The 27,851-nt window shown below is 35.5% G+C and overlaps 2 protein-coding genes across 4 annotated transcripts in view; one reads left to right on the top strand and one right to left on the bottom strand.

Moving 5' to 3' along the window:
- The window catches only part of ERO1B (endoplasmic reticulum oxidoreductase 1 beta), a 66,979-nt gene extending 48,190 nt beyond the window's left edge, over window positions 1-18,789 (top strand). For 2 of the 3 annotated variants that reach the window (XM_055234431.2, XM_063613451.1), the window contains 8 exons: window positions 1,036-1,047; window positions 3,640-3,666; window positions 7,690-7,782; window positions 7,891-8,137; window positions 9,264-9,333; window positions 12,386-12,472; window positions 13,390-13,523; window positions 15,763-18,789. In XM_055234431.2, the coding sequence (XP_055090406.1) occupies window positions 1,036-1,047; window positions 3,640-3,666; window positions 7,690-7,782; window positions 7,891-8,137; window positions 9,264-9,333; window positions 12,386-12,472; window positions 13,390-13,523; window positions 15,763-15,823 (731 nt within the window). In that variant the 3' untranslated portion in view covers window positions 15,824-18,789. The remainder of the gene's footprint in view (window positions 1-1,035; window positions 1,048-3,639; window positions 3,667-7,689; window positions 7,783-7,890; window positions 8,138-9,263; window positions 9,334-12,385; window positions 12,473-13,389; window positions 13,524-15,762) is intronic. The other variant, XM_055234432.2, reaches the window with a different exon arrangement.
- Window positions 18,790-19,224: 435 nt separating this feature from the next.
- The window catches only part of GPR137B (G protein-coupled receptor 137B), a 75,115-nt gene continuing 66,488 nt past the window's right edge, over window positions 19,225-27,851 (bottom strand). The window contains exon 7 of the mRNA XM_055234433.2: window positions 19,225-26,308. Coding sequence (XP_055090408.1) covers window positions 26,200-26,308 — 109 coding nt within the window. The 3' untranslated portion in view covers window positions 19,225-26,199. The remainder of the gene's footprint in view (window positions 26,309-27,851) is intronic.

Genomic DNA, 27,851 nt, shown 5'->3' with positions numbered 1-27,851 from the left:
AAGCAGCACCCTGCCCAAAGGTTTCACTGATTACAGTTTGGGATATACTCTTATTGAGGCCTATCTCTGCTGAGGAGCAGTAATTTAAAAAGAGAAAAATATTCCAGGTTGGAAACAGTAATGTTCAGAGAGGATTGTGCGCATAATGATTAAAGGAGCAACTTTATACAGGAATTAATTAATTAATTATTGAAAATAGTGGTCTTTATGACTATTTTTAGTTGCTTTCTGATATTATTTATTGTATTTTAAAATGTGCAAATCTTTTTTTTTTTTTTCTTGAGACAGAGTCGTGCTCTGTCACCCAGGCGGAGTGCAGTGGTGTGATCTCGGCTCACTGCAACCTCTGCCTCCTGGGTTCAAGCAGTTCTCTGCCTCAGCCTCCGAGTAGCTGGGATTACAAGGTGCCCATCACCATGCCTGGCTAACTTTTGTATTTTTAATAGAGATGGGGTTTCACTATCTTGGCCAGGCTGATCTTGAACTCCTGACCTCGTGATCCTCCCAAAGTGTTGGGATTACAGGCCTGAGCCACCGTTCCCAGACTTCTTTTTTTTTTTTTTGAGACAGAGTTTTGCTCATGTTGCCCAGGCTGGAGTGCAGTGGCACGATCTTGGCTCACTGAAACCTCCACCTCCTGGGTTCAAGCGATTCTCCTGCCTCAGTCTCCTAAGTAGCTGGGATTACAGGTGCATGCCACCATGCCCAGCTAATTTTTGTATTTTTAGTAGAGACAGGGTTTCACGTGTTGGCCAGGCTGGTCTCAAACTCCTGACCTCAGGTGATCCACCCACCTCAGCCTCCCAAAGTCCTGAGATTGCAGGCATGAGCCACCATGCCTGGCCAAAATGTGTGCAAATCTTATACTCTTTGGCCTATATTCTGATTAAGAGGACTCATTTGCAGGATGTCTACTCAGTGACCAAGGTTCGTGATATAATTAATAGTTTAACAGTTTTAATCTCAAAAAATAGTACTAGGATCTGAGCTATGTAAGACATTTTCTAAAATCTTTTCTATTATTTTCTCTTTTAGGCGAAGATGATGGTGAGCAAAACTCAAGTTTGTTTGCTTCAAGTGTAGAGGAAATTTTTTGTAACAATCAGAATTTGATTTTTCCTTTATGTAATTCAAAGAAAGTATTCTATTTTCTAAGAAAATAGCTACTAATGAATGGTGACCAAAAAAGAGATCATTTTATATATATAAAGTTATCGTATGTTAAGAAAAAAAAAAAAGACCATTTTTCCTAAATGCTTAGTTTGTAAATCAGTTCACATTACAAGTTCCCCGTTTTCTGGTTATTATATAATTTACTTGAATATGTTCTGAGGAAGTGGGGAGAAGGAGTTAAGGTAGTTTTACCAGATAATTTGTCTTGTGACCTCTTTATTTTCTTATTGACTTTGAAATTTCTAACCTCAGGTATCAATATAATAATTTGATGACAAGCAATTTATCAACAATTGATTACTGAATGAATGTTGGTTAAAAGATACCCCCAAAATAGCCAAAATAATTATTTCAACTGAATGTTTACCTCTCTGTGTTCAGGGGCACTGATGGGCATTGTCCGGGGTAGGAAGATGTTTAAAACATGGTGCTTTCCCTCTAGGAGCTGAGGATATATAGGATAGTAGGAAAGATAAGCACTGTACATAAACAATGGTAATGAGGTAAAGAAATACTCCATACGTGGTACAAACGGTAGGTGATATATATAGCTCCTTAGAGGAGAAACAGATCGTATCACGGGAGCAATGTGGGAAAGCTTACTGGAGGAGGGGTAGCGTTTGAGGTGAATTTTGAATAAAGGGACAGATTTAGATCCGTATAATTGGATAGTGCATGTTGGAGGAAACAGCATGCAGCTGGGAGTTGAGAAAGGCATGTTTGGGGAGACAGTAAAGAGACCCTTTTAGTAGTAGGTAAGACTATATAGTGGTAGTTTAAATTAGATTGATAGAGGCCATATTTTTTAGTACGTTGGGTACTGGACTTTTCCTTTTGGCACTTGAGCTATTTTGAATCACAAGTGATATAATGATAAATGATCCTTACCATATGCTGAATGAATTAATTTGTTAGATGTTTTCACTGTTGTACAAAGTATGAAGACTCTCTCAGTAGGCAAAGTAATTCCCCACCATCTAATTTATCCCTAGACTCCTTACTCAGCTCATCTGAGTGTTTGGTTTTTCTATAATTTCTATCGTTCTCAATTTAAAAAAAAAAAAAAACAGTAAGAATAGGTAACTCAGGAAGTGCATTAACAATTTTGATTCTTATTGCTTGTTCTCTTTTCTTTCTTTTTCCCCCACTCAGAAGAAGGTTACAGGGCCAGGAATGGTTCTTTTTTTTGTTTTTTAAGTTGACAAAAATTATATATTTTTATCATGTTTAACATGTTTTGAAATATGTATACATTTTGGAATGGGTATATTGAGCTAATTAGTTCACATACCATTTTTTGGCGAAAACACTTAAAACTGCAGCAATTTTCAAGAATACAATACATTGTAATTAACTGTAGTCACCATGTTCTACAATAAATCTCTTGAACTTACTGCTTTTCTTTAACTGAAATTTTATATCCCTTGACCAGCATCTCCCCGACCCCAGGAATGTTCTTCAGCATTAGTACACAGATTAGTCAAGCCCTTCTATATTCTATTAATATTAACTTTCCTGAAGAATTATATTGAAAATTAAGAGATTTTTTAGCTGTCCCCTAAAACTTATTAGTCTTAGAAAATTGAGGAAATATTCTTAGTTTTATTGGATTAGGAAAAATGGAATAATAGTTCGATGTTTGTGTTAATTACAATTATTTTTTTGGAATATTTAAAAAGCACTGTGGTTGTTATGAAAAGCAAATTTGAGATTGTTAAAATGTTTGCCCGCATGTTTTCAGATATTTACACCTTCAATGAATAAGATTTATATACTTTTTTTTTTTTTTTTTAAAGAGGCAGGATCTCGCTGTGTTGCCTAGGTTGTATCCGAACTTCTGGGCTCAAGCAATGCTTCCCCCTCAACCTTCTGAGTTAACTGGGACTACAGGTCCAAGCCACTGTGCCCAGCTCATAATATTTTGAGTGAAATGTTTTCTTAAAAAATTTAATAGTCAAAATATTTGTAAAAACGCTCTCTTAAAGTTACTTAAATTATTTGTAGGCTTTATTTCCTAGAACCATATGGCTATTTTTCTATTCTACCTGAAGCAGTAGACATTTTAGAGAGATTACTTAATCTGTCATAATTTTTTTTTTTTTTTGAGACAGGGTCTCACTCTGTCACCCAGGCTGGAGGGCAGTGGTATGATCTCGGCTCACAGCAACCTTAGCCTCCTGAGTCCAAGCAATTCTCCTGCCTCAGCCTCCCGAGTAGCTGGGATTACAGGCCTGCACCTCCATACCTGGCTAATTTTTTGTATTTTTAGTAGAGATAGGGTTTCGCCATGTTGGCCAGGCTGGTCTTGAACTCCTGGCCTCAAGTGATCCACCCACCTTGGCCTCCCAAAGTTCTAGGATTACAGGCATGAGCCACCATGCTCTGCAGAAATATTTTATAAACCTAATTTATTCTACTATATAAATGACCATATAATATTTTAATCCACTTTTCTCTCTCTCTCAGGAGAATCATTCTACACATGGCTAGAAGGTAAACAGTCTGTTCTAAATTTATTGGATTTTTTTTGTAAAAAATCCTGATTTATTTGGCATATTTTTGTAAGGTCTAGGATTTTATTACCTAGTCAACTAATTTTGACAGTGTTTGAAAAAAATAACGTGTTTTAGGTTAACATATGGGGATAAAATTATGTGAAAATTTTGAAGACAGTGGTCAGCTAAACCAGGTTTATATAAATACACAGGCCAAATACTGTCATCAGGTTTTCATAACTGGTTCCCTAATCTTATTTCTGTTCTGTATGTAATGTTCATTCAAACTACTTCTCTAGTAATGAGTATGCAAAATATTTTAAAAGTGGAGACATTCCTTTTGGAAGGAAGTACTTTTTAGATATAAAATTAATGGAAGATAAATATGAATTCAAAAAGTTCAAAACATGTTTGCCACGTTAATATAGTCTAACCTTGTCTAATTAAAAGGTAAAGCAATATAGATCCTGATGTATTAGATGCTTTTGCATTCTTATACTTCCAGTGTTGAAAATATCAAATGCTATTAATGGAAAGGTGAAATGTTGGAGGATTTTAATAACTTAGGTTCATAACTGGATATATGATGCTTTTAAAAATTTACCTTTCCATTGGTATATTTTGGAGTGGAATTGCTGGGTCATATAGTACATGCATATGTTCAGCTTTAATAGATATTGCCAAATAGTTTTCAAAAATGGCTATACCAATTTATACACCCTTCCCCTACCCTAAGAAGGAAATGAGTTTCATTTCTGGTTATCTGTTTTAAAACCTTCTTCATGCAGCCTCCTATTTGGAATTAAGTTATACAGCTTTCTCTCCAATACCTGTATCTTTTACCTCAGTGATGCTTCGCTTCAGTTTGCCTTGGACGGACTCTGGATATACCAAATTCATACTGTTTTTCTTGCATAATTATTATTAGTGCTCCTTTCATTTTCAATTTGTCCTCGGTTAGAGGGAGATGAAAAAAATTCTAAAATTAGATTGTGGAGATGTTTGCAGAACTCTATGAGTGTAATAAGAAAACATTGTGTACACTTTGCTTGGGTAAATTTTTTGATATATGAACTATATCTCAATAAAGCTGTTTTGATGATTTTTTTCTAGTTTGGATGATAAAAAATTACCTTACCAAATTGCTATTAGTTTATGAAATTAAAAATTAAAATATATTAGTAACAGATAAGCAAGTAGAATGACATAGGAAAATTGATATTTCATAGCCATAACCTTATAGGAATACTACAGAGTAAAACTAATTCTATTTTATGCATGTCAATTGGTCATGTTATCTTATGAATATTATCTTTTTTTTTTTTTGAGTCAGAGTCTCGCTGTCGCCCAGGCTGGAGTGCAGTGGCACCATCTCGGCTTGCTGCAACCTCTGCCTCCCAGGTTCAAGTGATTTTCCTACCTCAGCCTCCCAAATAGCTGGGATTACAGGCACCCGCCACCACACCTGGCTAATTTTTGTATTTTTAGTAGAGATGGGGTTTCGCCGTGTTGGCCAGGCTGATTTGAACTCCAGGCCTCAAGTGATCTGCCTACCTCAGCCTCCCAAAGTGCTGGGATAACAGGTGTGAGCCACCAATACCTGGCCTATTTCTTTGTAATGAACTATGCGCATATGTTGGCCATTATTAAGGTGAACATTATTGATGTGCAAATTCTGTTAGGAGTTATATGAGAAAATCACTTATGTAGAAGATGTTTAGCTTTGTTTAATAAGCTCTACTCTAAAGACACAAATTGTGGAAAGTAGCATTTAGGCTAGAAAAGGTAGTCAGAGACTCTTGAGTGTTAGTAATGAGAATGAAATTTAGAAACAATATTGGATTCTGTGTATATTATATCAACCATTCTTCCAGTCTTACTGTTGTATCTGAATATTGATACATGGTTCCAAAGAGCATTCCCTTATTATAGGCAACTGACTCAACCTTTTCTGAGATTCAGTTTCCTCATCTGGAGCGTGGAGAGGAGCAACAGGAATCCTACTAACTTACACTGTGAGTGTAGATGATTCCTGTAAAGGTTCCTTTGGAAACCATGAATCCATGTCCAAATGCCAGATATTACTGTTACAGTAAATGCAACCCCTTTCTGAGAGTTCAGGTGCTGAAAATGAATTTTAATGAAATTAAATCAAAACGAGGAAAAAGAGAACCATTTTCTAAATTGTGTGATTGAATTCCTCTATGTTGTTAGAAGTTGGTGGATTCTGCCTTGGTAAGTCAGCTTTTGCAGATGTCACTTCAGAGTGAGATTGAGAAGGCTTTTGCCTGGACCTCAGTAATTAAAGATACCATCCAGCCTGGCACAGACTGTATGTAGGCCAGGAGAAGCTCTCCAGCAATTTCCTGCTAAGTGTGTTGTGTGTCTGGGTGCACTTAGTTGGTGCATATTTTATTATTAATTTGGTTGAAGTTACCTGTTACCTGTTTTTCACAGTTTATGGAAATACATTTTTATTCCTCTCCGCTCACTTATCCCCTACCTCATTTCAGTGTAGGGCTTTGGGGGCTTTGCAAATTATAACTGCCTCACAGTTTTCCAGGTCCTGGTTTGTAGGCAAATGGATTTTCATGAGTTTTGCTTTGCTTACTGTCCCTTCTCTAGTCTTTATCCATTTTATTGGACATAAGCACTGCCTAGAGAGAGAGGTTGGGAAGAAAACAAAGTGAACTTCAAATCTGATATTTTGTTGCTTGATAATAGATTTGATGAAAAGTTTTAGTAGAAGAGAAGTTAGTACTTTATGTATTAAATATATTCATATTGTTTGTATCCATTGTTATTGTAAATATTCAAAATTATCATATACTTTTAGGGAGGAAGCTACAAAATAAAATTGAATTTCTTTTGGTCCCCATCCATGACAATTTGAATATTCTAACAAGAATTCCCAATTAGGGAACGAGATCTCAAAAGAATTATTTTTTCCAATTAGAGGCCACGTGCTTCAGAATCATCTGTGATAGGACAGAAAGAGTGAATTGCTGAAAAATCTTAATAGACACAAAACCACATAAATACTCTTACATTAAAAAAAAAATTCCCCCAGCATATAAATGAGACTATTTTACTTTCCACTATTAAAGCCCATTTTCATGCATGGGGAAAGTGTTAAAAACCTGTTGGATGAAGGAGGGAAAAGCTCATGGCCCTGTATCCAGTGACTTCTTAAAATTTTCTGCATTTTTATTTATTTAAGAAATTACCGTCTTAATCATTTTTAAGTTTATTGTTTAGTGGCATTAAATACATTCACAATGTGTATTACTCCTGTTATGAGAGAAAATCTTTTAAAATGGGGACAGGGGTTAGGATAGGATGACGGGCTATCTTGACCTCTTAAGTTCTCAGCAAAAAAGCCCCTGTGGCTTAAGAAGGCTACATCAAATAACGTTCTATTATATTCCTGTACTCCACTGATATGATTCCACTGAAGTAGTAATGGTCAACATTTTTTTTAAATTAGTTGAAATTCCTGGATTTCTGTTTTCCAAGTTTCAGCTCCTTACAAGTAGAATGTATGGTTAAAAAATTAGACAATTCCACGGCAGAAAGTTAATAAAACCCTTATTTCTCTGCTAGGAAATAACACATATAAGGAAGGGGAAAAAAAATCCAGCAGTGACTTTATAATTACATTTACTTTATAATTACATTTACTTTAGTAAGTTCTTAGCCTAAACCACAAGAAAACCTGTGCTGTTGCTGTCTGAAGTAACATAGGAACTTGCCAACTTCATCCATAGTGTTTTGACCCCTAGTTGCTCAAACTTTTCTGCGTTTTTCAGCATTAAGTTCTCATCATATTCGGTTAACTCCATTCTGAAGCCAAAATCTTATTTTGCCTTCTAGTGAATCTTGATCTAATCAGTTTTATATTATTCCTTGATTTATTTTAATGTTCTTCAATCAAAAATAAGCCTACATACTGAACGTCCTTGAGTCGATATTTCTGATATCTAAATAGGTGTGATTTCTCTTTCAATATTTTTCTGAATAGGTTTGTGTCTGGAGAAAAGAGTCTTCTATAAGCTTATATCGGGACTTCATGCTAGCATCAATTTACATCTATGCGCAAAATATCTTTTGGAAGGTAATCATATTTTTAAGTGGAGATTTTGCCTTCTATTGGTGTAAAAATTATTGGAGGAAGAAAATCCTATTTACTAAAAGAATGTAATGTATTTCTCTTTCTCTTTAGAAACCTGGGGTAAGCCCAGTTGGGGACCTAATATTAAAGAATTCAAACGCCGCTTTGACCCTGTGGAAACCAAGGGAGAAGGTCCAAGAAGGCTCAAGAATCTTTACTTTTTATACTTGATTGAGCTTCGAGCTTTGTCAAAGGTGGCTCCATATTTTGAGCGCTCAATTGTCGATCTTTACACTGGAAATGCAGAAGAAGATGCTGACACAAAAACTCTTCTACTGAGTATCTTTCAAGATACAAAGTAAGAAGTGACTATCTGTGATTTGAAATTATCCTCTCTGTATTCAAATGAGGTAGCATTTAAAGTACACAAAAACTGACTCCTAAAAGTTAAGCGAGGGGAGATGTAGAACAGAAAAGGAAAGTGATCAATAGAACAACAGAATTTAAAAATATTTCTGAAAATGTTGATGAAAAAGCATCAATAAGGCTTTCTTTTGCAGAAATTTTCACACTTGAGAATAGTGCTTTAAAATATCACTAAATTTTATGTAGTATCAAAATTTAGTGCTGCTTTAATGGTCTTTCTACCAATTTTGTATTCTTCTAGTCACTTTATTTACTTACTTATTTTTGAGACAGAGGCTTGCTCTGTTGCCCAAGCTGGAGTGCAATGGCACGATCTTGGCTCACTGCAGCCTCTGCCTCCCAGGTTCAAGCAATTCTTGTGCCTCAGCCTCCTAAGTAACTGAGATTACAGGTGTGTGCCATCATACCTAGCTAATTTTTGTATGTTTAGTAGAGATAGGGTTTCACCATGTTGGACAGGCTGGTCTCAAGCTCCTGGCCTCAAGTGATCCACCCTCCTCTGCCTCCCAAAGTGCTGGGATTAGAGGCATGAGCCATCGCGCCTGGCCTCTAGTCACTATATTTAAATATAGATGATAATATACGTGTGTTTGCATTGGGATGGATATGTAAGGAAACATTAGCCTTATCTTCTAGAATATAACCTTTTAAACAAAATGCTTTGTCAAGAAAACTTGAGTTTACTGGTTTTTAAAATAAGCCTGGAGGAGAAAGATTAAGAAGTGTTTAAATTATGTATTAAATTTTTAAAGAATATTAAGAAAATATTGCCTATTTTTTACATAGATTGTTTTCAGTTAATTTTTTAGATTACCTTATGTCATTTATTTAAAACATTACAGTCTTACTAAATTTAGCAGCCATCTGTGTCTTGCTTTAGTCTTCTATGAAATAGTTTATGTGTGAACTGTTTGCCACTTTTCTACATTACCAAACCTTACATTGGAGTAAATAATGAATTTTAAATATTTGTAAGGATAGAAAATTTTATCAGATTTCTGATACAGAGTATGTGGATTTTTCATGTGTAACTTATTACAATACTATCATTTTATCAGGTCTTTTCCCATGCACTTTGATGAGAAATCCATGTTTGCAGGTGACAAAAAAGGGGCCAAGTCACTAAAGGTAAAAAGTTCTTGATTGGGACATGGGGTTAGGAGCAGTTTGCTGGTTATGTTTTAATGCTATGCATCCAAACTATTTTCTTTCCCAGTTTTCCAGCTTGTCAAAGTTGATCTGATTGGATTTTACTACAAACGGTACAAAAAGCCTTTCCATATTTCTCAGTTCCATTGACCAACTGCTTAGTGAATCGTTGGTCATTAGTTTGTCCTATAACACCTTTATAAATGTCTTTTTAAAAGATACTAGTTGAGGGAAAGTTTTCTTAGTTTAAAATCAGTGTATATTGTTGTTTTGATGCAGCTTTCAAAATACCATGAGCTTTTAGCCACTTTGAGGACAATAGATAATATATTTTTCTAAAGTTTATTTTATGGAATGTTACAGTTTTTGAAACATATATTATGTTTTTGTCCCTTTGGACTAACTTAAAAGGTAAAAACTACTTGTTAACATGTGATATCAGAAGGAGAATATGTTTTTGGAACATTACCAAACTTCATGTTAGGTGTTCTCTATTTTCATTTGCTTAAAGTACATTAAGAAACAAATTGTACCCTTAAAACGTTCATAAAAGTATTTGAAATTGGCAATTTTTTTTTTTTTACTTTTAAATTTATTTTTTGAGATGGGGTCTCGCTGTGTTGCCCAGGCTGGTCTCAAATTCCTGGCCTCGAGCTGTCTTCCCACCTCAGCCTCCCAAGTACCTAGGATTACAGGCACAAGCCAGCACACCTGGCCACAAATAATCTTTGAGTACAGCTTCACAGTCTTTTATATGCACTTCTGAAATCCGGGTAGTTTCAAAAACAAACATTTTCTCGTGTTTAGTGCAAGGTAATTTTTTAGCAAAACCTGACCTAAACTGATGTAAGAATATAGCAGATATTCATAGTTTTGTGGGGTTGTTTTCAAATTCTGCTTGGTATGAATTTTTTATATTTTGCTACAGAAACATTAATGGGTTTGACTGCAGGGTGTTTCCTCACACTCTGGTGAGATGTTTCATAATATATAGTACATGTACTGTATTTCTAAAATTTAAAAACTTCTGAATTCTAAAACACATTTGACCCCAAGATGTTTTAGATGTGGATGTCCTATAGGAACCAATAAATCAATACTGAGTGATTCTCCTTTGGTGAGACTTTCTTGGTATTTCTGAAATAAGTAATTTAGTCACAACTATATTTTAGTGTTGGGAGGTTGTTTTATTTTACAGTTGTTTTAGAGGTATATTGCCATTTTGGTATTTAATATGTTAATTCATTTTTATAATGCTTCCTGTTTTCTAAGTATCGACACATATGTTCTACTTTTAATCTTCAGAATGATCTTGTGTAATAGGGCAACTATAATTCCGTATGTTTTTGTAGATGAGGAAAGTGAGACTAAGCAAAGCCTAAGGGTCTCACAACAAGCTTTTAACTACACAATGCTGGGATTTTGTTTGCTGTTTGTCAAGGATGTATGAAGGAGAACCTATGTGCATTTTTCATCTTCTGCAAAGAACTTACATTACATGAGAATATGACCAGCACAGGAGTTTTTGTGTTCTATTTATATTGTCTTTCTTTGCCAAGGTATTGATTCCTTTCAACCCTTTGGCAGCTGGTCAGGGCTTGTGGTAGCCAGAGTTTACAGGCTACTTGCCTCCAGCTTCATGCAATAAAATATTTCCCTCAGTGCAATAAAATGATTTTTATTTTCTACAGTTGCCATGTGAAACAAATGAGGAAATTTTCTCATAAGCAATCTTATCCGCAGATAAGGTGAGACCAACCTTAAAGACATGTTGCATACAAATGCTTACAGGCGGAAGAATTTCCCCAGTGTAGGAAACTTTTTTTTTTTTTTTTTTTTTTTTGAGATGGAGTTTCACTCTAGTTGCCCAGGCTGGAGTGCAGTGGTGCAATCTCGGCTCACTGCAGCCTCCACCTCCCGGGTTCAAGCTATTCTCCTGCCTCAGCACTTGGGATTACAGGCATGCGCCACCACGCCTGGCTAATTTTGTATTTTTAGTAGACATGAGGTTTCACTATGTTGTTTAAGCTGGTTTCGAACTTATGACCTCAAGTGATCCACCCACCTCGGCCTCCCAAAGTACTGGGATTACAGGCGTGAGCCACCGTGCCTGGCCAGTGTAGGAAACTATTACAGCAAAATAGAGGGATCCAGTAAGCATCTCCATAAAAACTGCATTAGCGAACGTAGAGGACTGTGGGACCATATGTGTCACACAGGCCTGTTATCATTCATATTGATTGAGCAACCATGACAAACATAGTGTGGTACTAAGGAGTGATACAAAAATTGATCATTGTTCTCGGACTAGCTTTCTGATACAGGCTTACACAAATCAAAGGTTCAAAAATAAGTGAAACATAAACTAGACATATTTATTGTTGGTTGTATGTAGATAACAAATGGAAGCAGCAATTAAGTTCCTTAAAAAAGTAAAGACCATGTATTATTTACTTTTGTGTCTCCCGTAGTGCATATTTTGGTGCTTTGCATAAAGTAGCCCCTCAGTGGAAAGTTTATTGAATTAATATGCAGAATGAATTTTATAATTTCCATTAATGTCAGTATTTTATGTACCATGTTAGAGTATACGAGTTCAAATATTTTTCTTTACTGTTGAAAAACACAACTCGGGTTGGGTATGGTGGCTCACACCATAATCTTAGCACTTTGGGAGGTTGAGGTGGGCGGATCATTTGAGGTCAGGAGTTCAAGACCAGCCTGGCCAACATGGCGAAACCCCATCTCTGCTAAAAATACAAAAATCAGCCGGGCATGGTGGCATGTGCCTGTAATCTAAGCTACTTGGGAGGCTGAGGCAGGAGAATCCCTTGAACCTGGGAGGTGGAGGTTGCAATGAGCTGAGATTGCACCACTGCACTCCAGCCTGGGCGACAAAGCAAAACTCCTTCTCAAACAAACGAAAAACACAACTGATTTATTAATAAGCATCAAAACTTACTTATCGTTTAGCCAAATGGAGTTCAATTTTAAAAGTCTAATTAGACTGAAAATATTTTCTGCTTGCTAGGAGGAATTCCGATTACATTTCAAGAATATCTCTCGCATAATGGACTGTGTTGGATGTGACAAATGCAGATTATGGGGAAAATTACAGGTACGTGTGTTGTCTTCTCTTTTGAAGCCATTACTAACCTTTATTTTTTCCACTGAGTGCAAGCTTTTTATTAAAATGTCCTCATTGTTCATTGAATTAGAATTTAGAAATAGGCAAATCCAAAGTGTTTTTTCTGTTGATGAAAAAATTAATATTATTAAAGTATATGTGTTACATGTATGTGAAAGGATGTTTCTCATATTCTTTAGTGATTTTAATTTTATTGTGTCTATGTTTCTATTGGTACAATACCAGATTCATTTGTGAAGTTGGTAGTCATTACAAACCGAATATATTCGTATTTTACATATGTATATAGAAAGGCAAAATGTAATTACATAAAAAGATTGAAATATCAAGTCTTGGTCATTGAATTTGTTTAAATGAGCAAAAGAAGGTCACTTAGTCAAAGTAGGAAAGCTCCGCAAGACAGATCCATTACTCTGTGTAAGCCAGTGTCAAAAGGATTGTTGAATATTTTAAGAGACAGAATTATTACAATGGAGACTACACTGAAATCAAATCTGTCTTTTTCTATAGTGCTAATAATTGAGAAGTTATTAAGTGTAGGTATCATTAATAATCTCTGAGTTTTGAATTGCTAAAAGCTGTAAAAAATCCTTTATGGTTATAAATTGAACACTGTAATCTTAATATATTTTCAAGGTTAAAGGCATTTGAATAATTTGGAATAGCATGATATGTATTCAATAAGTGTTAGACTATTCAGGTTTCCTTAACAGCTCAGATATGTTTATCATATGCATAACCTGTGAGAAAGTAGAAACTATAGTAACATTTTTGTGAAAAGCTCAGTTCATATGAATTTCCTGTCATAACAGTGGCTATACCTTTAAGCCTTTATACTAGTTATTATTATATAAAGTTAATTATGAGTTTATTGGTATTTTCTTTAGACTCAGGGTTTAGGAACTGCTCTGAAGATATTATTCTCTGAAAAAGAAATCCAAAAGCTTCCAGAGAATAGTCCATCTAAAGGCTTCCAACTCACCCGACAGGAAATAGTTGCTCTTTTAAATGCTTTTGGAAGGTAAGAACCATTGTATGTTGAAGATTTTTGATTTCCCATTGGGTTTCAACAAACTGCAAAGATAATCTTCTCTGCTAAAAGGAGGGTTTGTTTTGTTGACAAAAAAATATTTTATATTGTATCTGTAGTAACTGAGGCCTTAATGCTGACAAGTCAGTTTCTCTACAGGTCATAGGAAAAACTAAGTTTCCAATTGCCAGTGTTTTTCAGTTTGCTGCCTTAATTTTGTGAGGAAGATATTCTTCTAATATTCTTTTTACTTGGCCATAACTTGTTCAACTACAATAGTAGGAGTAAGAAATGCATGATTGAGAAGGTGATAAAAGAAAATTAAAACCTTCATCTGCTCCTTATTTTTCTTAAATTTTCATTACTAATTTTTTCTTTTCTCACCTTTTTCCTGCAGTATGCTCTTTATTTCTGAAGCTCAGAGGGCATTTTTCTTTCACTCATTTCTACATGACTTAACTTCTGTATACAGACATATAATTTGCTTGCTTGTTTATATCACCAGTGGTTTAAAAAATAATTTGAATTTGCCAGCAGAGATACATGTAATGCCAACTGAGGAATACAGAACAGAAGGAAAAGAATCACAGAAAATAATACTATGCTTCCTTGGGGAAAAACAGAAAAAAGTCAACTTGAGGAAGAATTTAAAAAAAAAAAAATGGGGGACTAAGTAATACAGAGATTATTTCTTGTTTTTCTTAACATGTGTTTTAAGTTAAAAAGAAGCAGTTAAATTAAAAACAGATTATATGTCTCCCCGCTTTTTTTTTTTTTTTTTAAAAGAGGTATGAGGGTCTTGCTTCTGTCCTCCAGGCTGGAATGCAGTGGTGCGATCATGGCTCACTGCAGCGTCCAAATCCTGGGGTCAGGCGTTCCTTCCACTTGAGCTTTCCAAGTAGCTGGGACTACAGACACATGCTATTTTGCCTAATTAAAAAAAAAATTTTGTAGAGATGGGGGTCTCACTTTGTTGTTCAGTCTGGTCTCAAACACCTGGCTTCAAGTGATTCTCCTGTCTTGGCCTCCCAAAGTGCTGGGATTACAGGCATGAGCCACTGTACCTGGCCATTTCCCATCTTAATAGCAAGGATTTCACCTGTTGCTTCCCTGTATTTAAAGATGACTATGTAGGTTGAGATTTCAGACACAGGATGGATATAGACTATCCATTAATTGGTATTTCATAAAAAAATTCAGTCCATCCACTTATGAGGCCTATAGAAAGATAACACAGGAGATACTGAATGAAATTTAAATAAATTGAAATAAAACATATTGTAAATAACTTAAGCATCTCTTAAGTCCAAATTAAATTGAGAAAGATGAAAACAATTGAGAATTTCAGAACAATTGAAAATTTCCTTCGGTGTCATAAAAAAAATTCACAAATGCAGCCTTTCTTGTTTTAGTTCTATATCTAGAGCTTATTACCTTTTATTGTTCCCTGGAGTAATGGACTCAGAATCAGGGGTCCCAAAGTTCTGGAATCCTGGCCTGCTCTTTAGTAGTGGTATGAACTCAGGCAAATCACTGCTTTCCTAGTTTGTTTCCTGATAATGAGATCATATATGTGATGGGCTTAGAACATTGCCTGTCCTCCTAAGTGATCAAGGAATAACTTTTCTTCTATAAAATAGTTAAAGATTTTTCTTCTATCACCCCGAATTGTACATAGGGATTATTGAGCTTTTAGAATTACTTTTTTATATTTCCCATCCCAGAGTTTTACTTTTTGGCCTGGGCTGAGAAGCACTTCATTTAATCAGTCAGTAATCATTTATTGAATACTATAAGCATCAATGGGTATGGGGCACAGGAGAGAGACTCAGCAGGAGACAAACTAGAGTCTTTGCCCTTAGGGAGCTAACAACATAAGACAAATTAGTGTGTTTGGGGAACATTGAGTAAAGAGCAATCATTTGAAGAGGAATGTGCAAAATAAATTTATTAGACCAATTATAAGTGATTTGAGATTCTTTATTAAGAATTATTCACATCACTGTTCCCATTATTAATCGAATGTCTGTATAGTATGAAGTAATAGGCTTCCTTTGCCCCTTCTAAACCAATCTTAGTGAGAATACTAATTTAAACATGGAAGCTTCAGTGTTTGATGTTTTTTATTTTAGATTTTGCTTTCAAATTATAGCTTATGTAACAATATAAATAATTTGAAATAGTATGCATCATGTTAGCCTTACTAATATGCTTTTTCTTTTTTCTATAGGCTTTCTACAAGTATAAGAGACTTACAGAATTTTAAAGTCTTATTACAACACAGTAGGTAATAAAGGCTTTTATGTGTCTAACTAGAGACATAAAGTGACTGTGGAAAGCCTTTTAATTATGGACATTCAGCAGAAAGAGACTAATCTGACTTCAAGAATTCTGAACTCTTAAATAGAAAATTTAAATGCTCACTTGAATATTTATGATTCTTAATAGATTATTATCAACTAGAGATATTTATAAATGAAGTATATACTTTTAAAACATGTAAGTTATACTAATTTTGTGTTTAATTTAATGTGTTTTCATGTGCTGAAAATTCTAGCTTTTTTTTTAGACTTGGTTAGGTTTTTATTCTATTATCCTTTATTTCTAGTTGTCAAACTTTAAATGGCTGTGTCTGCATTCTAATAACACTGTTCACAGTCTATTGGAAAAGGAGAACTAGGGAACAAATGTTGCTTAGGGCTGGTGTCAGTGATAAAAATTTATCAATGCTTTTTAATGTGTTTTTACCCTTGCCTCACTCTGTGTGTGTCACTTTCTATAATATAAAGAAATATTATAATATTTCTAGGATCTGGAACTGTCACCATGATGAATGGCCCTTTCAATGCATAGTTACAGAAATTCCTTAAGATTCCCCAGGACTTCAATTTCATTGGTTTTTATTTGCAGTTTTTAGTTGCTGTTGTTGTTGCAGTTTCCAGTCTAAAGGACCTGCTTTGATAAAGGTGAACGAGACCTCTCCCCTATGCTACCCAGCCAGATTTCATGTGTGTGTAATGGGCTGGCCCAAGAGTGTTCTTTTACTTAGAACTCCTTTTGATTTTGCATTTCTTTGCCCCTAGAAATTTTAGGGACAAAGACATTTTGGAAATTGTCAGTTACTTTTAGAAAGAAAACACTGCAGAAATATTTAACAGATTACTTCTTGATAAAATTTAAATGGCATTATATGAATTTATGCCAATTGAAAATATTATATACACAAAATGTGCTATTTTCACTTAAAGTAAGCATTTTTAAAGGATTTATTTTAGAATACAATCTATGCAATTCTCGGACTCAGTATGCTTTTCCCTGACAGGATATATAAAAAGGTAGATTAGGTCAACCCTCCTTTAAGCTTCCTCTCCCCTCACCTTTTCTTTTCACTGTATATAAACGGTACTTTCTGTGATTCATACCAACAGAGGACTTTCTGTGATTCATACCAACAGTCCTAAACTGTCATTTTCTAAATCTGGGATTTAAAATCTTTAAACAATATTTAAAATCTTGATTTTTTTAAATGTCAGCAGATACAATTTGGAAGATTGCATCTGTGTAAAAGTAATGCAGGTACAAGATCTAGAGTTTTTCCTTAGACTCTTTAGTCTTTTCTGAATTAAAGAATAAGTGCTCTTAAATCCATATTTTATCCTGTCAAAGTCTGAAATGTGTTCATTGATGATTTGGTGACATCTAAAAAATTGTATTTAGTTGGCTTGGCTCACCCCTCTTAAAAATACTTAGCCATTTCTTGGTGGGATGTGGTGAGGGTATTAAGGTCTCAGAGTTATTTATTTTCTCACCTAATTTCAAACCTTTGTAAACTTGGGGTTTTGTTGTTGATGGTGGTGGTATTTTTTGTTAAGTTGTTTAAAAGGCTGACTTGATTGGAGCCTCCTCTACTTTTTCTTGAGGGTTGCAAGTATTGTATGGTGGGGGAGGGGGGCCTTAAGGCAAACTGTCTAAAAAGTGACTATCCAATTAATTTAACTAGTAAATTAGTAAGAATTATTCTTAGTATTCATTCAGAGTTTAAGATGTGAAAAATTTGCACTTTGTTTATTACTCTAAATGTGAAGAACTTTTTGATAGTGTTATTTCACCATTCCCTCAGTTAAAGATAAAGGCTATTATTTAAACTGTTTACTAGAGAAAATCCTTGCTCATGTCCATTTATTGTTTTTTTCTGTACTGTGATTTGTTTCAAGCTTAGGAAAGCTAGTATATTAGAGTATGTTCTAGGAAATTAAAAGATCTAGTTAGAGTAAAAAGTTCTTTTTAAGGTTCTTAACTAATTTTTTCACAACTAAGAAAATAAATGAAGTATTCTTAGGCTGAAATTCATCTTGATTAACTTTATCATAAATTAGATTGTAGGGGCAGCCTACATTTTTGTGTATGTTTTTATTTCTTAAATGATTGTGTGAGCCTGGTGACATTTTATGGTTCTGGTGATATAAACTGTTTTTCCAATTCACATCTTTTGTTGTGAAGTGATATTATATTAGAGTACTGTTTGCATTGTTAAAATGCTTTGCTGGTGCTCTGGCATTTTGTCTTTATCTCATCACCTAATTTAAAAACCCAGCACTTGATAATATAACTGACAGAAATGATTGTACCCACTGATGCAGTAATGAAAATGAAGAAAAGGAAAATATCCTTCCTTCAATGGCATAGGTTTATTTTTTACTTAAGTGGCATCTATGTAAGTTAGACAAACTATGTATTAAAACTGGTAAACTTTGAATGTTTCTCCTGTTTTGATTCTTAGATTATGAGGAGGATCAGACAGAATAAGGCTCCACAGTTTTGAAATTTGATAAGTCAAAACGTTTTGATATTTTTAACATTGTGAATTATTTGATATTTGTAATCTCTGTATGTATATGAAACTCTGCCATGTTTTTCAACTTTGCCTATGTGCCACTGTATATAAGAAAGGACAGGTATTTTGAGCTTCATAAGCATTGCCTTCAGCTGAAAATTTGGGAACAGTTCACAGTAAACCTCTCAGTGGTTTGCAAACTGAGGTACCTGCAGAAACCATAGCTACTCACCAAAATACACAGATTAGGTGCATGGTATGCAAATTATTTGGTAAAAACACACACACACACACAAATCTATGTGTACTGTATTTTAAGTAATATCTACAGATGCAGCTTTGATTCTGAACAGAATTCCAAATAATTTACTGTTGTACCCACCAGAATCTAGAAAATGGGAATTAAAGTACATGTTTCTACAATCTTTTCTGTCTTGTTTTTCCCCCCATTTTAAGTGTTTCTTTTTATGGCATGAAAATTTGATTGTAACCTGTGGAGAAGGGAGAAAATGTATTTATAAGTAATCTGAGGTTGTTTCTTATCATAATGGCAAGCATTGGCTGGCACTGTATTAAGGGCTTTTACATGCATAGTTTGGCTTTAAATGAATACACCGTTAATCTTCACAATAGCACTAATAGGTAGGTACAATTACTTCTCTGTTTTGTAAGTAAGAAGACTGAGGATAAAAAAGTCTAAGTAACCTGTCCATAGTCACAAATTCTAGGTTGTGGAGCAAGAATTTGAGATGAGAAAGACTGATTCTAGAACCTTTGTGACGTTTTGTAAGTTGGCCTATTTCCATTCAGCTACAAAGTGGGAACGATTAAAAGCATTGTTTGATTTGTATTGAATCATAAAGCTTATAAAATGCTTATTTTATTTAATTTTTTGAATACGTAATACATTCACATGGTTAAAAGAAACAAACAATATAAAAAGTTATTCAGTGAATGTGTTCCTCTGTCCTTGGCCCAGCTTCCTCCACTGCACACTCATCTCCCACCATGAATAGCCTGTGCTCTTGGTTTCTTAGGTTTCCATTCACACTGTTGTAGACAGGTACAAACATATACAAATGGAGAGTCTTATTTTTTTCTCTCATTTTTACTCAAAAATTGACATCATATACATATGATTTCATTTTTTTCACCTAGTATTTCTTGGCAGTCTTCACATATGACTAGATAGTTTCCTCATTTTTTTAAGTAGATACTTGGTATTCTGTTATGTGAATGTGCCAGTGTTGAATTAACCCATCCTCTATTAATGGGCAGCTGGGTTGTTTCCAGACCTTGTACATATGTCATTTCACATTTATATAAATATTGTACCTGTAGAATAAATTCCCAAAGATAAGAATTTTGGGGGCAACGACTGTGTGCATTTATAATTTTGAAAGATACTGGCATATTGTCCTTCATAGGGGTAGTCATCAATTCACACACCATCTAAAATTTATGATAGTACTTGCTAACCTGCAACATTACCAATGTAGATGTTATTAAAATGTTGGATTCTGGCCATTCTGATAGATGAAAATATATATCAATGTGTACATTCTTTTATTTTCCTTTTTTTTTTTCTTAAAAAAGAGACGGGGTCCCACGTTATCACCCAGACTGGAGTGCAGTGGTATGATCATAGTTCACCGTAGCCTCAAACTCGTGGGCTCAAGTGATCCTCCAGCCTTAACCTCCCAAATAGGCTGGATTATAGGTGCACACCACACACCTTACTGCTCAGTATGTAAATTTTTATTATGCCCAAGGTTGACCAGCTTTTAATATGTTTAGGAGCCATTTGTATTTCCTTTTGTTTCCCATATTTTGTTCCTGTCCATTTTTCTACTATATCATTGATATTTATAAGGGATATGAACGCTTTGACAGTAATGAGTTGCAAATATTTTCTTTCCAATTTGTCATCTGTCTTTTGCTTATGATGGTTTTGTTATGAGTTTTAAAAAATTTTTATGTAGTCCGAATTACCAATTTTTTAGTGGTTTCTGGATTTTGAGTCGTAATTAGAATGTTTTTCTCAATCCAGAGCAATAGAATAATTCACCTAAATTCTACATCTAAATTTTGAACCTCTGAAGTATATTCTGGCATAAGATATAAGTTATGGATCTAACCTAATTTTTTCTGCAGGTGATTAACCCAGTTGTTCCAATATTGTTTATTGAACTGTTTGTTTTTTCCTGATGAGTTTGAGAGGCTACATTAATCTTATCTTAGAACCCCCATATGTATTTAGCTCTGTATCTGCTTCTTCTATTTCTCTGTATCTGTTTCTATTTCATTGCTCTATTTAGTCATGCACTAGAGTACCACACTGTTTTAATTACTCAGGCTTTGGTTTAAATCTAGTGCATTGGTCCTCCCTCATTCCTCCCCCCACCTTTTTTTTTTTTTTTTTTTTTACAGTTTTTCTAACTGTACTTATTTTTCCATATGAGCTTTAAAAAATTCTTAACATATAGAGCATACTAAAACTGTCCAACTCAAGTTCTCTCCCAAGGGTTGCACTTTTAACCACTTATTTTGTCACTGTTCTTTTGATACTTTACCTAATAAAGATACACTTTTTACTACTTTTAAATTATTACAGTGTTCTATTTGGCAGTGCCCAAACAGGTGATGGCAGATAGAGGAAGGATGCAATGCCTGTGTGGACACAATGTCATCTCAGTGCTTCTATTTTAAGATAGTCTCTAGGAATGATTTAAGGACTGTTCTCATGTAAAGTCCCTATTTCTTTTTTTATTCCATTATGAATTATTTGCCCAAAAGTTGGATATCTGTCAAAGATTCATAAGACAAGAGGGAGAGACCCTTAAATGAGTAATAAACTTGTAAAATCAATATGTGGATAAAAGTGCAAGTGCAAGAAGTTACTTTGAAAAAAAAATCTACCAAAAAACAGGATTTGACTATTCATTCACTGTTATAGGAGCTGGGACTATAGCAGTGAACAAAACAGACAAACATTCCTGCCATCATATAACTTAAGACATTATATCCTACCTAGATTGTAGTGAGAATGCACCAAAAGAAAAAATACATCAACCAAAGGGGAATGGCCAACTAGACACCTATCTAGTGCAGAAAGTGTCCTCAACGTGAATGAATCTTAGTGTTGACAATGCCGTCAGATTGTCATAGAATGAGGCTATTAAAGTCATTCCCCTAACACTGGTCAGAGCGGAGTTAACATTCCAAGCAACATTCTGGTATCATTTAACTTCCGCTATGGCTTTCCTTCATAGAATATACCTCCAAATGGGTGTGTGTTCTGTTCCCTTTAATGAGCTTAAACCTGCAAACCTGGAGCCCAGACTCTTGGCTAGTGAATTCACCAAGGAGACAGCACTCAAAGGATACTAAGTTACACATATTTAATGGCCCTGGTAAAGCACTATTTGTTTAGGATAAATGCACGCTAATCCATTAATGCAGTTAATCCATTCAAGGAGCACTGTAACTTGGGCCTGCCAAGAGACTGGAGGGACTGTTGTAGGTTAGTGCGATTGATGGGGAAAAGGTCGTAGTAACAGGAATCAATAGAAAAAGGGGGCAATTTTGGGAATCTTATAGGCATCTGATCTCAAGTTCAGGGGCAGAAAATCTGTTCTGGACATAGAAAGTCTAATATTTTGAGTGGTAGGACATCCAAGGTCCAAAAAGGGCAGACCAGGTTTGGAGCTAGAGAATTAGTATTAGCAAGATGTTAATCAGTTTGAGAAAACAGAAGACAGGGTCCAGCCATAGCTCAAGGACTAAAGGTAGAGAATCCAGACTTGGAGGAACCAGGTAGATGTCATTAGGAGTTGCTGAGTCACTGGATTTAGAGCTTACGACCCTGAACCCATAATTAATGACCTGGGCAGCCAATCTCAGAACTCCACATGGAATGAATGGAGTTCAGTGTCCTGGCCCATAGAAACCGGGCAACAGGTATAGGGACTCTGACACAGATCTAGGTTATGGGCACAGGGACATCCTCAGAAGACTTCAACATATTTGGACCCTTGGTGCAAGAGTTCTTCCTGTATCCTTGCTAAGGGCCTAGAGTAACGTTAATATGTGGGTGTTCCTGAGTATAGACTAGGATCCACAGAAATGGGACAAGTGCCTAGTCTAGCGTCTCACATATAATAGGTACTGAATAGACATTGAATCCCACTCTATCCTCACTGTTCCTTGTTAAATGTTTCCTCACTTTAATCCGTTTATTAATTGAATCTTTTTGATGAGAAGAATTCCACAATTTTAGCCTGATCCTTTTCAGCAGCTCCTCCATCTGGACCCATGTCTTAAGTAGCATGATATACGGTTAGAAATGTCCTTTAATACAATTCTCACATAAGAAGAAAACTGGGAATGCATATTAGATGTGTCTCTGCTCAGATCTATGCTAGTCTATTCTTCATCATGCAACAATCTAAAGTGAAAGAATGGTATTTTCTAAAGTTTGTCTGGTTGGAAATATCGATAAAAGTTTCAAATATTTAGACCCATTTAGTTCTAATATAAGTTTACCTTTACTGTTAAAAGATAAAAGCAAGTAATATCCAGTATGTAAATATAAAAATGAGAACTTTTTTCTCACAGTGCTTCTCAAGTTCTAGGGTTTACTAATATGTATTCCTTTCTTCTTAATAAGGTTTCCATGTTCAACTAGGTGTTGGCCCAGCACTAAGGTCAACAAAGAGCAGTTGACTTGGATTTTGGTGAAAGAGGAAATTTGAGGAGGCATTAGTGAGTGTGCCTGATCTAAGCAGCTAAATTTAACCAGCAAAGCTTTTAATTTGCCTGATACATTCAAGAGAGAATTGGCATAAATATGTATATTGTAATAGTCAAACCTTCCTACAGTCACAACTGTGTGTAACATACTCTAGATGTTTTAATCAGCAGCTCAACTGAGTTCATTGTAAAAAGGATAAAGAGCCAATGAAAAATATCTATAAAATATTCTTAGACAATTAGCTGCAGAGGTAGACACCTATTCCAATAGTCAGAGAAACTATTTCCAATAGTTACCCAGAAATGTTCACATGAAACTTTTCAGTGTCACATCAGACTTAGCTAAATGGTGGCACAAAATTTTCAGTGATTCCCCCTTCCCCATACACTTTAACTTTCTAATCATCAGGGCTTTAATTTCATCGTGTTGCTTTAAAACAAAAGGACATTTGGGTATTTTGCAACCAGTAATCACCATTCCGTTTCCTCTTAGCATTTAATATTCTACATAAGTAGTTTTTTTTTTTTTTTTTTTTTTTTTTTTTGAGACTGAGTCTCACTCTGTTGCCCAGGCTGGAGTGCAGTGGTACAATGTCCGCTCACTGCAAGCTCTGCCTCCTGGGTTCATGCCATTCTCCTGCCTCAGCCTCCTGGGTAGCTGGAACTACAGGCACCCGCCACTACGCCCGGCTAATTTTTTTGTATTTTTAGTAGAGACGGGGTTTCGCCGTGTTAGCCAGGATGGTCTCTATCTCCTGACCTCGTGATCCTCCTGCCTCAGCCTCCCAAAGTGCTGGCACTACAGGCATGAGCCACCGTGCCTGGCCATAAGGAGTTGTTTCGTTAGTGTACCTAGCAGAACAAGTAAATTAGAAAGCCAAAGGGAATTTTAATTTTCCTAACAGAGGAGTTCGATGTAACCAATCATAGTTTTTTTGTATTCTGTGTTTAGAACACTTCTAGAAATTTTAGCATTATTACATTTTTAAAAGGGGAATGAGAAAAATAGGCACTTAGAACATTTTTATACTATCCAACAAAAATAATAGTTCAAATAAATCCCAGTAGCTTCATCATAAAAGTAGATTGACTTCTATCAGTTAATGCTGGGTATTCCAATTTTTCTGCCAGTAACAACAGAACTGTGTTTACATATTACAGGATGAGTATGACATTAGTGATAGTCTTATCACTATTTTTAAAAATATATCTTCCCTTAGCTGACCAAATACTGAAGGACTGTAGGACTTTCTGAAGATGTAACTTAAAGGAGTTTAAAACATGCTGAGTCTGCCTTTAAATTAAGTATTAGTAATACAGTGTGACCACAATAATCTGTTAAAGCTATTTAGAATAATAGCTTATAATGTGTTAAGGTAACTTGAATAACAGTGTAGGGTTCACTTCAGTGTAGAATTTTCCCTGACAACTACTTTAAATGCTATGTTACCCCAATTTTTTCATGTACTGAAAGACGAGAATGTTGTTATGTAGGATTATGCAGAGTGAAGGTGTTCTATACAAATGAAAAGCCCAATGATGATCGATTTGAAACTTGAGATCCCAATTTCAAATACTACCAAAACAATAGTAGACTTCATCTCTGTGAAATCAATGCCCAGAGATCAGTTATTCCTGAAGATGAAAATGAGAAGTCATCTGAAATGGGTTGCATCATGTAGCAGGACTTGTTAATATAAGTTCCTTTTCATTGGACCTTCCCTCTGTCCCCAGATGAGCATTCCTAAGCAGAGAAGAAACGTGCCTTGTTTCTGGTAACAGTACTTCCTCTAGAACCTTATCTCTGTTTTATAGAAAAGCAGAGCATTTAGCCTCCCAATAGGCAGTTTTATGGCTCCAGGATATATATAGTGGAGTTTTTAGAATGGCACTTCTGGTCTGGGAGGTAGTATTTCGTAACATGTTTTTTACTTAAATGAAAGATGACTTACAAGGAATTGTCTGGAACATGGCTGACAGGCATCATGTTCCAGCATATTGCAGTGCTATTGCCATTTTTAAATGTGCAGCTTCCAACAGGCTCTTTACAGAGCTATTTAGAAGTAAGGGCATTATTTTAAATATAGTTGGAGATTACAGAAAAAACTATTAGGATTCCATAGTCTTAGCTCTTATTTGTAAGACCACATAGTCTTAGCAGGTATTTGTTATTAATGCTCTTTATGGACCCTCTTATTTTCTCCTTGAATGTAATGAACATTCAGTGAGTTGGAAAGGGGTGTACTCTTGATGTGGCCCTGAGGTAATGCATATTAGATTTCATTAGGCTGAAAAAAAAAAAAAAAAAACTATGCAGAATCTGTGAATATAGCAGAGGAGGTTTAATAGGATAAGTCAGCTACATTTTTAATGTTATCAACTTATCATCATTAATGTGTATACATTAGCGCCCTACTGAAAGGAAGTACCAGTCTTTGGGCAAAACTTAAGAGATTCTTTGAGGGACCTACTGCCCGAACCTTAAAAAAAAAAAAAAAAAATCTCTGAAGACCTTACAGTCTGCTGCTTTACCGTTTCATTTTAACTATCAACACTGGAGTTGCAATTGGCTAAGTTGTCAGTTGTATTTTAGGAGTCTACCAGTGTGGCACTCAGAATCGGAGTGACCATCAGTGACCTGAAGAGGTAAGATTTGAGGAATACTTTAGTCCAAAAGCTTTAAAAAACTATTAGACCATATATTCTATATTTTTAAAGTGAATTATGCATAAAAGTCTGTGCAAACTACAACATAATTGCAGTAACATTCTCAAGAAAAAAAAACCCTAGTATACTTTAGCATTATTATTTAAGTTATACAAAATACATCTTTATAAAAGTACAGATTTTCTTTAAAAAGTTTAAATTATACCCACTGAAATAGCAAGGCTCCCTCTTTAGTACTAAAATAAGGGTTTATCAATCTACATTATTGCTTAGTCCTATGGAGCCATTGGAAACCTGTAACAAATAAAAATCAAGTTCTATTTCGTAAGGAAAAGTGCCCTAAAAATTCAGCTGTCACTACACTTTTCTGAAGCTTTTCGTCTGAGGAATCGTCCATAAAACTGTTAACTGATGCTACCCAAGGCTTGGTTTGTCAGGATCCAAAGTTGAGTCTTGCAAAGTTCCTGCTTGTGCCAGGAAGCTGTTAGTTTGTTGTCCCCAATCATAGTAATCTGGAGCAAAACTTAAAAAGAAGAAAACATTTCAGTGACTTGAAACATTATATAGTATGTATGACATAGTAGACAGAGCTGAGATTTTTGTGTAAACTATAGATAACTCTAAAGTTCTTTAAAATGGCTCTTAAAGTCCATTTTCCCACAAAACCATGCTACACACAGAGCTAAAATGCCCACCCACAACTCTATTGAACTCTTTAGAGCACAGAAGTATATAGCATTACTAGAGAACCCAGCCAGTCATTATGTATAGGAAGTGTTTTTAGCAACAAACTGTATCTGAATCCTAACATGGAATACAGCTCACAACCTGTGGTGTCTTTGGACAAATAACTTCTGTGCCTCAATTTCCTCATCTTAGAATGGGAGTAATATTAGTAACTACATCATGGGCCTATTGTGGAGACTGAGTTAACACCTGTAAAGTGCTTAGAACAGTATCTAATATATCGTTAATTCTCAACACAGGTAAGTCGTTTTCATTATAATTATGTTCCTCTGTGTAGTAGAAAGGGGGTCTTTTCTTCACTGATATAGGTAGTGAGGACTCCCTCAGCTCTAAGTCATTTCTGGCAGGTGAGAGGGTAAGACAGCTCCAGCAGAATATGGGTTTAAAGGGGAAAAAAAAACTAATAGGAAATGCAGTGGGGTAACTGGAAAAGAACAGTTTTAGGGAAGAGGTGGAGCTCAAAATTTGAGTGACCCAAAGGACAGCTTTTGACTTCAAGAAGTCCTTCTTTGTTGGCTTGCTTCTAGCTTATGTTCTTTACATCTGCTGGCTCAGCGGATTGGGCAGCTTGCTTCTTTTTTCTCAGCCACCATCTTTTATCCTATCTGACCAGGATTTCTCTGCTCCCTGATCACTGAGAAAGCATGTATTCTCCCAGCTTTTCTTCAGTACTTCTGTCCCTAAAACAAGGGCTCTTTTCAGAGTTCTCTTAAAGTTTTCTAAAGACTTTCACTGTTATTAACAAGGAGTAAAAAGGCAAGCATATATTTTTTATCATTTCATCCCAGAGGGAAAAAAGTTGTAAAGTTGTTAATGCCAAGTCTTTAATCTCACAAAAGATTACGTAAGATAAGCTTTCACTTCTAAGAAGCTCCCCTTTCCCAGGAACAGGATGGGGGTCCTGGGAGGACAAGCAGAGAGAAGACAGGCTCGGCAAGCACTATGTCAGCCCTTTTGGCTCCTCTCACCCCTGCTGGCCTTGCTGGCCTCACCGTCTCAGAGCCACAGGCTGAAAGGGGGAACATGATAGTCATCGGGTAGTGGAGTATGGCTGAGCACAGCAGGCTGAGGGAAAGGGAAGGGAATCTGGATAGCTACTACCCTTCCTGTTTGCAGACCATGCCCATGCTGAGGTAAGCAAAACTTGGAATCCTGGGGTGGATCTCTGCTATGGTTGCAATTTCAGGTGCTTCCCTCTTTTTGTCTGCTTTCCCAATTCACTAAAAATTAGGCGATGGCAGCAGACTGGTAGTTCTTGTATTGTCTTACACCCTCTATGTATGCTGCTTTGAACTCTTAGTATTAAACTGCCCTCTCCA

The sequence above is a fragment of the Symphalangus syndactylus genome, chromosome 19 (genome assembly GCF_028878055.3).
Source record: "Symphalangus syndactylus isolate Jambi chromosome 19, NHGRI_mSymSyn1-v2.1_pri, whole genome shotgun sequence".
NCBI classification, from domain to species: domain Eukaryota; kingdom Metazoa; phylum Chordata; class Mammalia; order Primates; family Hylobatidae; genus Symphalangus; species Symphalangus syndactylus.
This window is presented reverse-complemented; position numbering and strand designations above follow the sequence as displayed.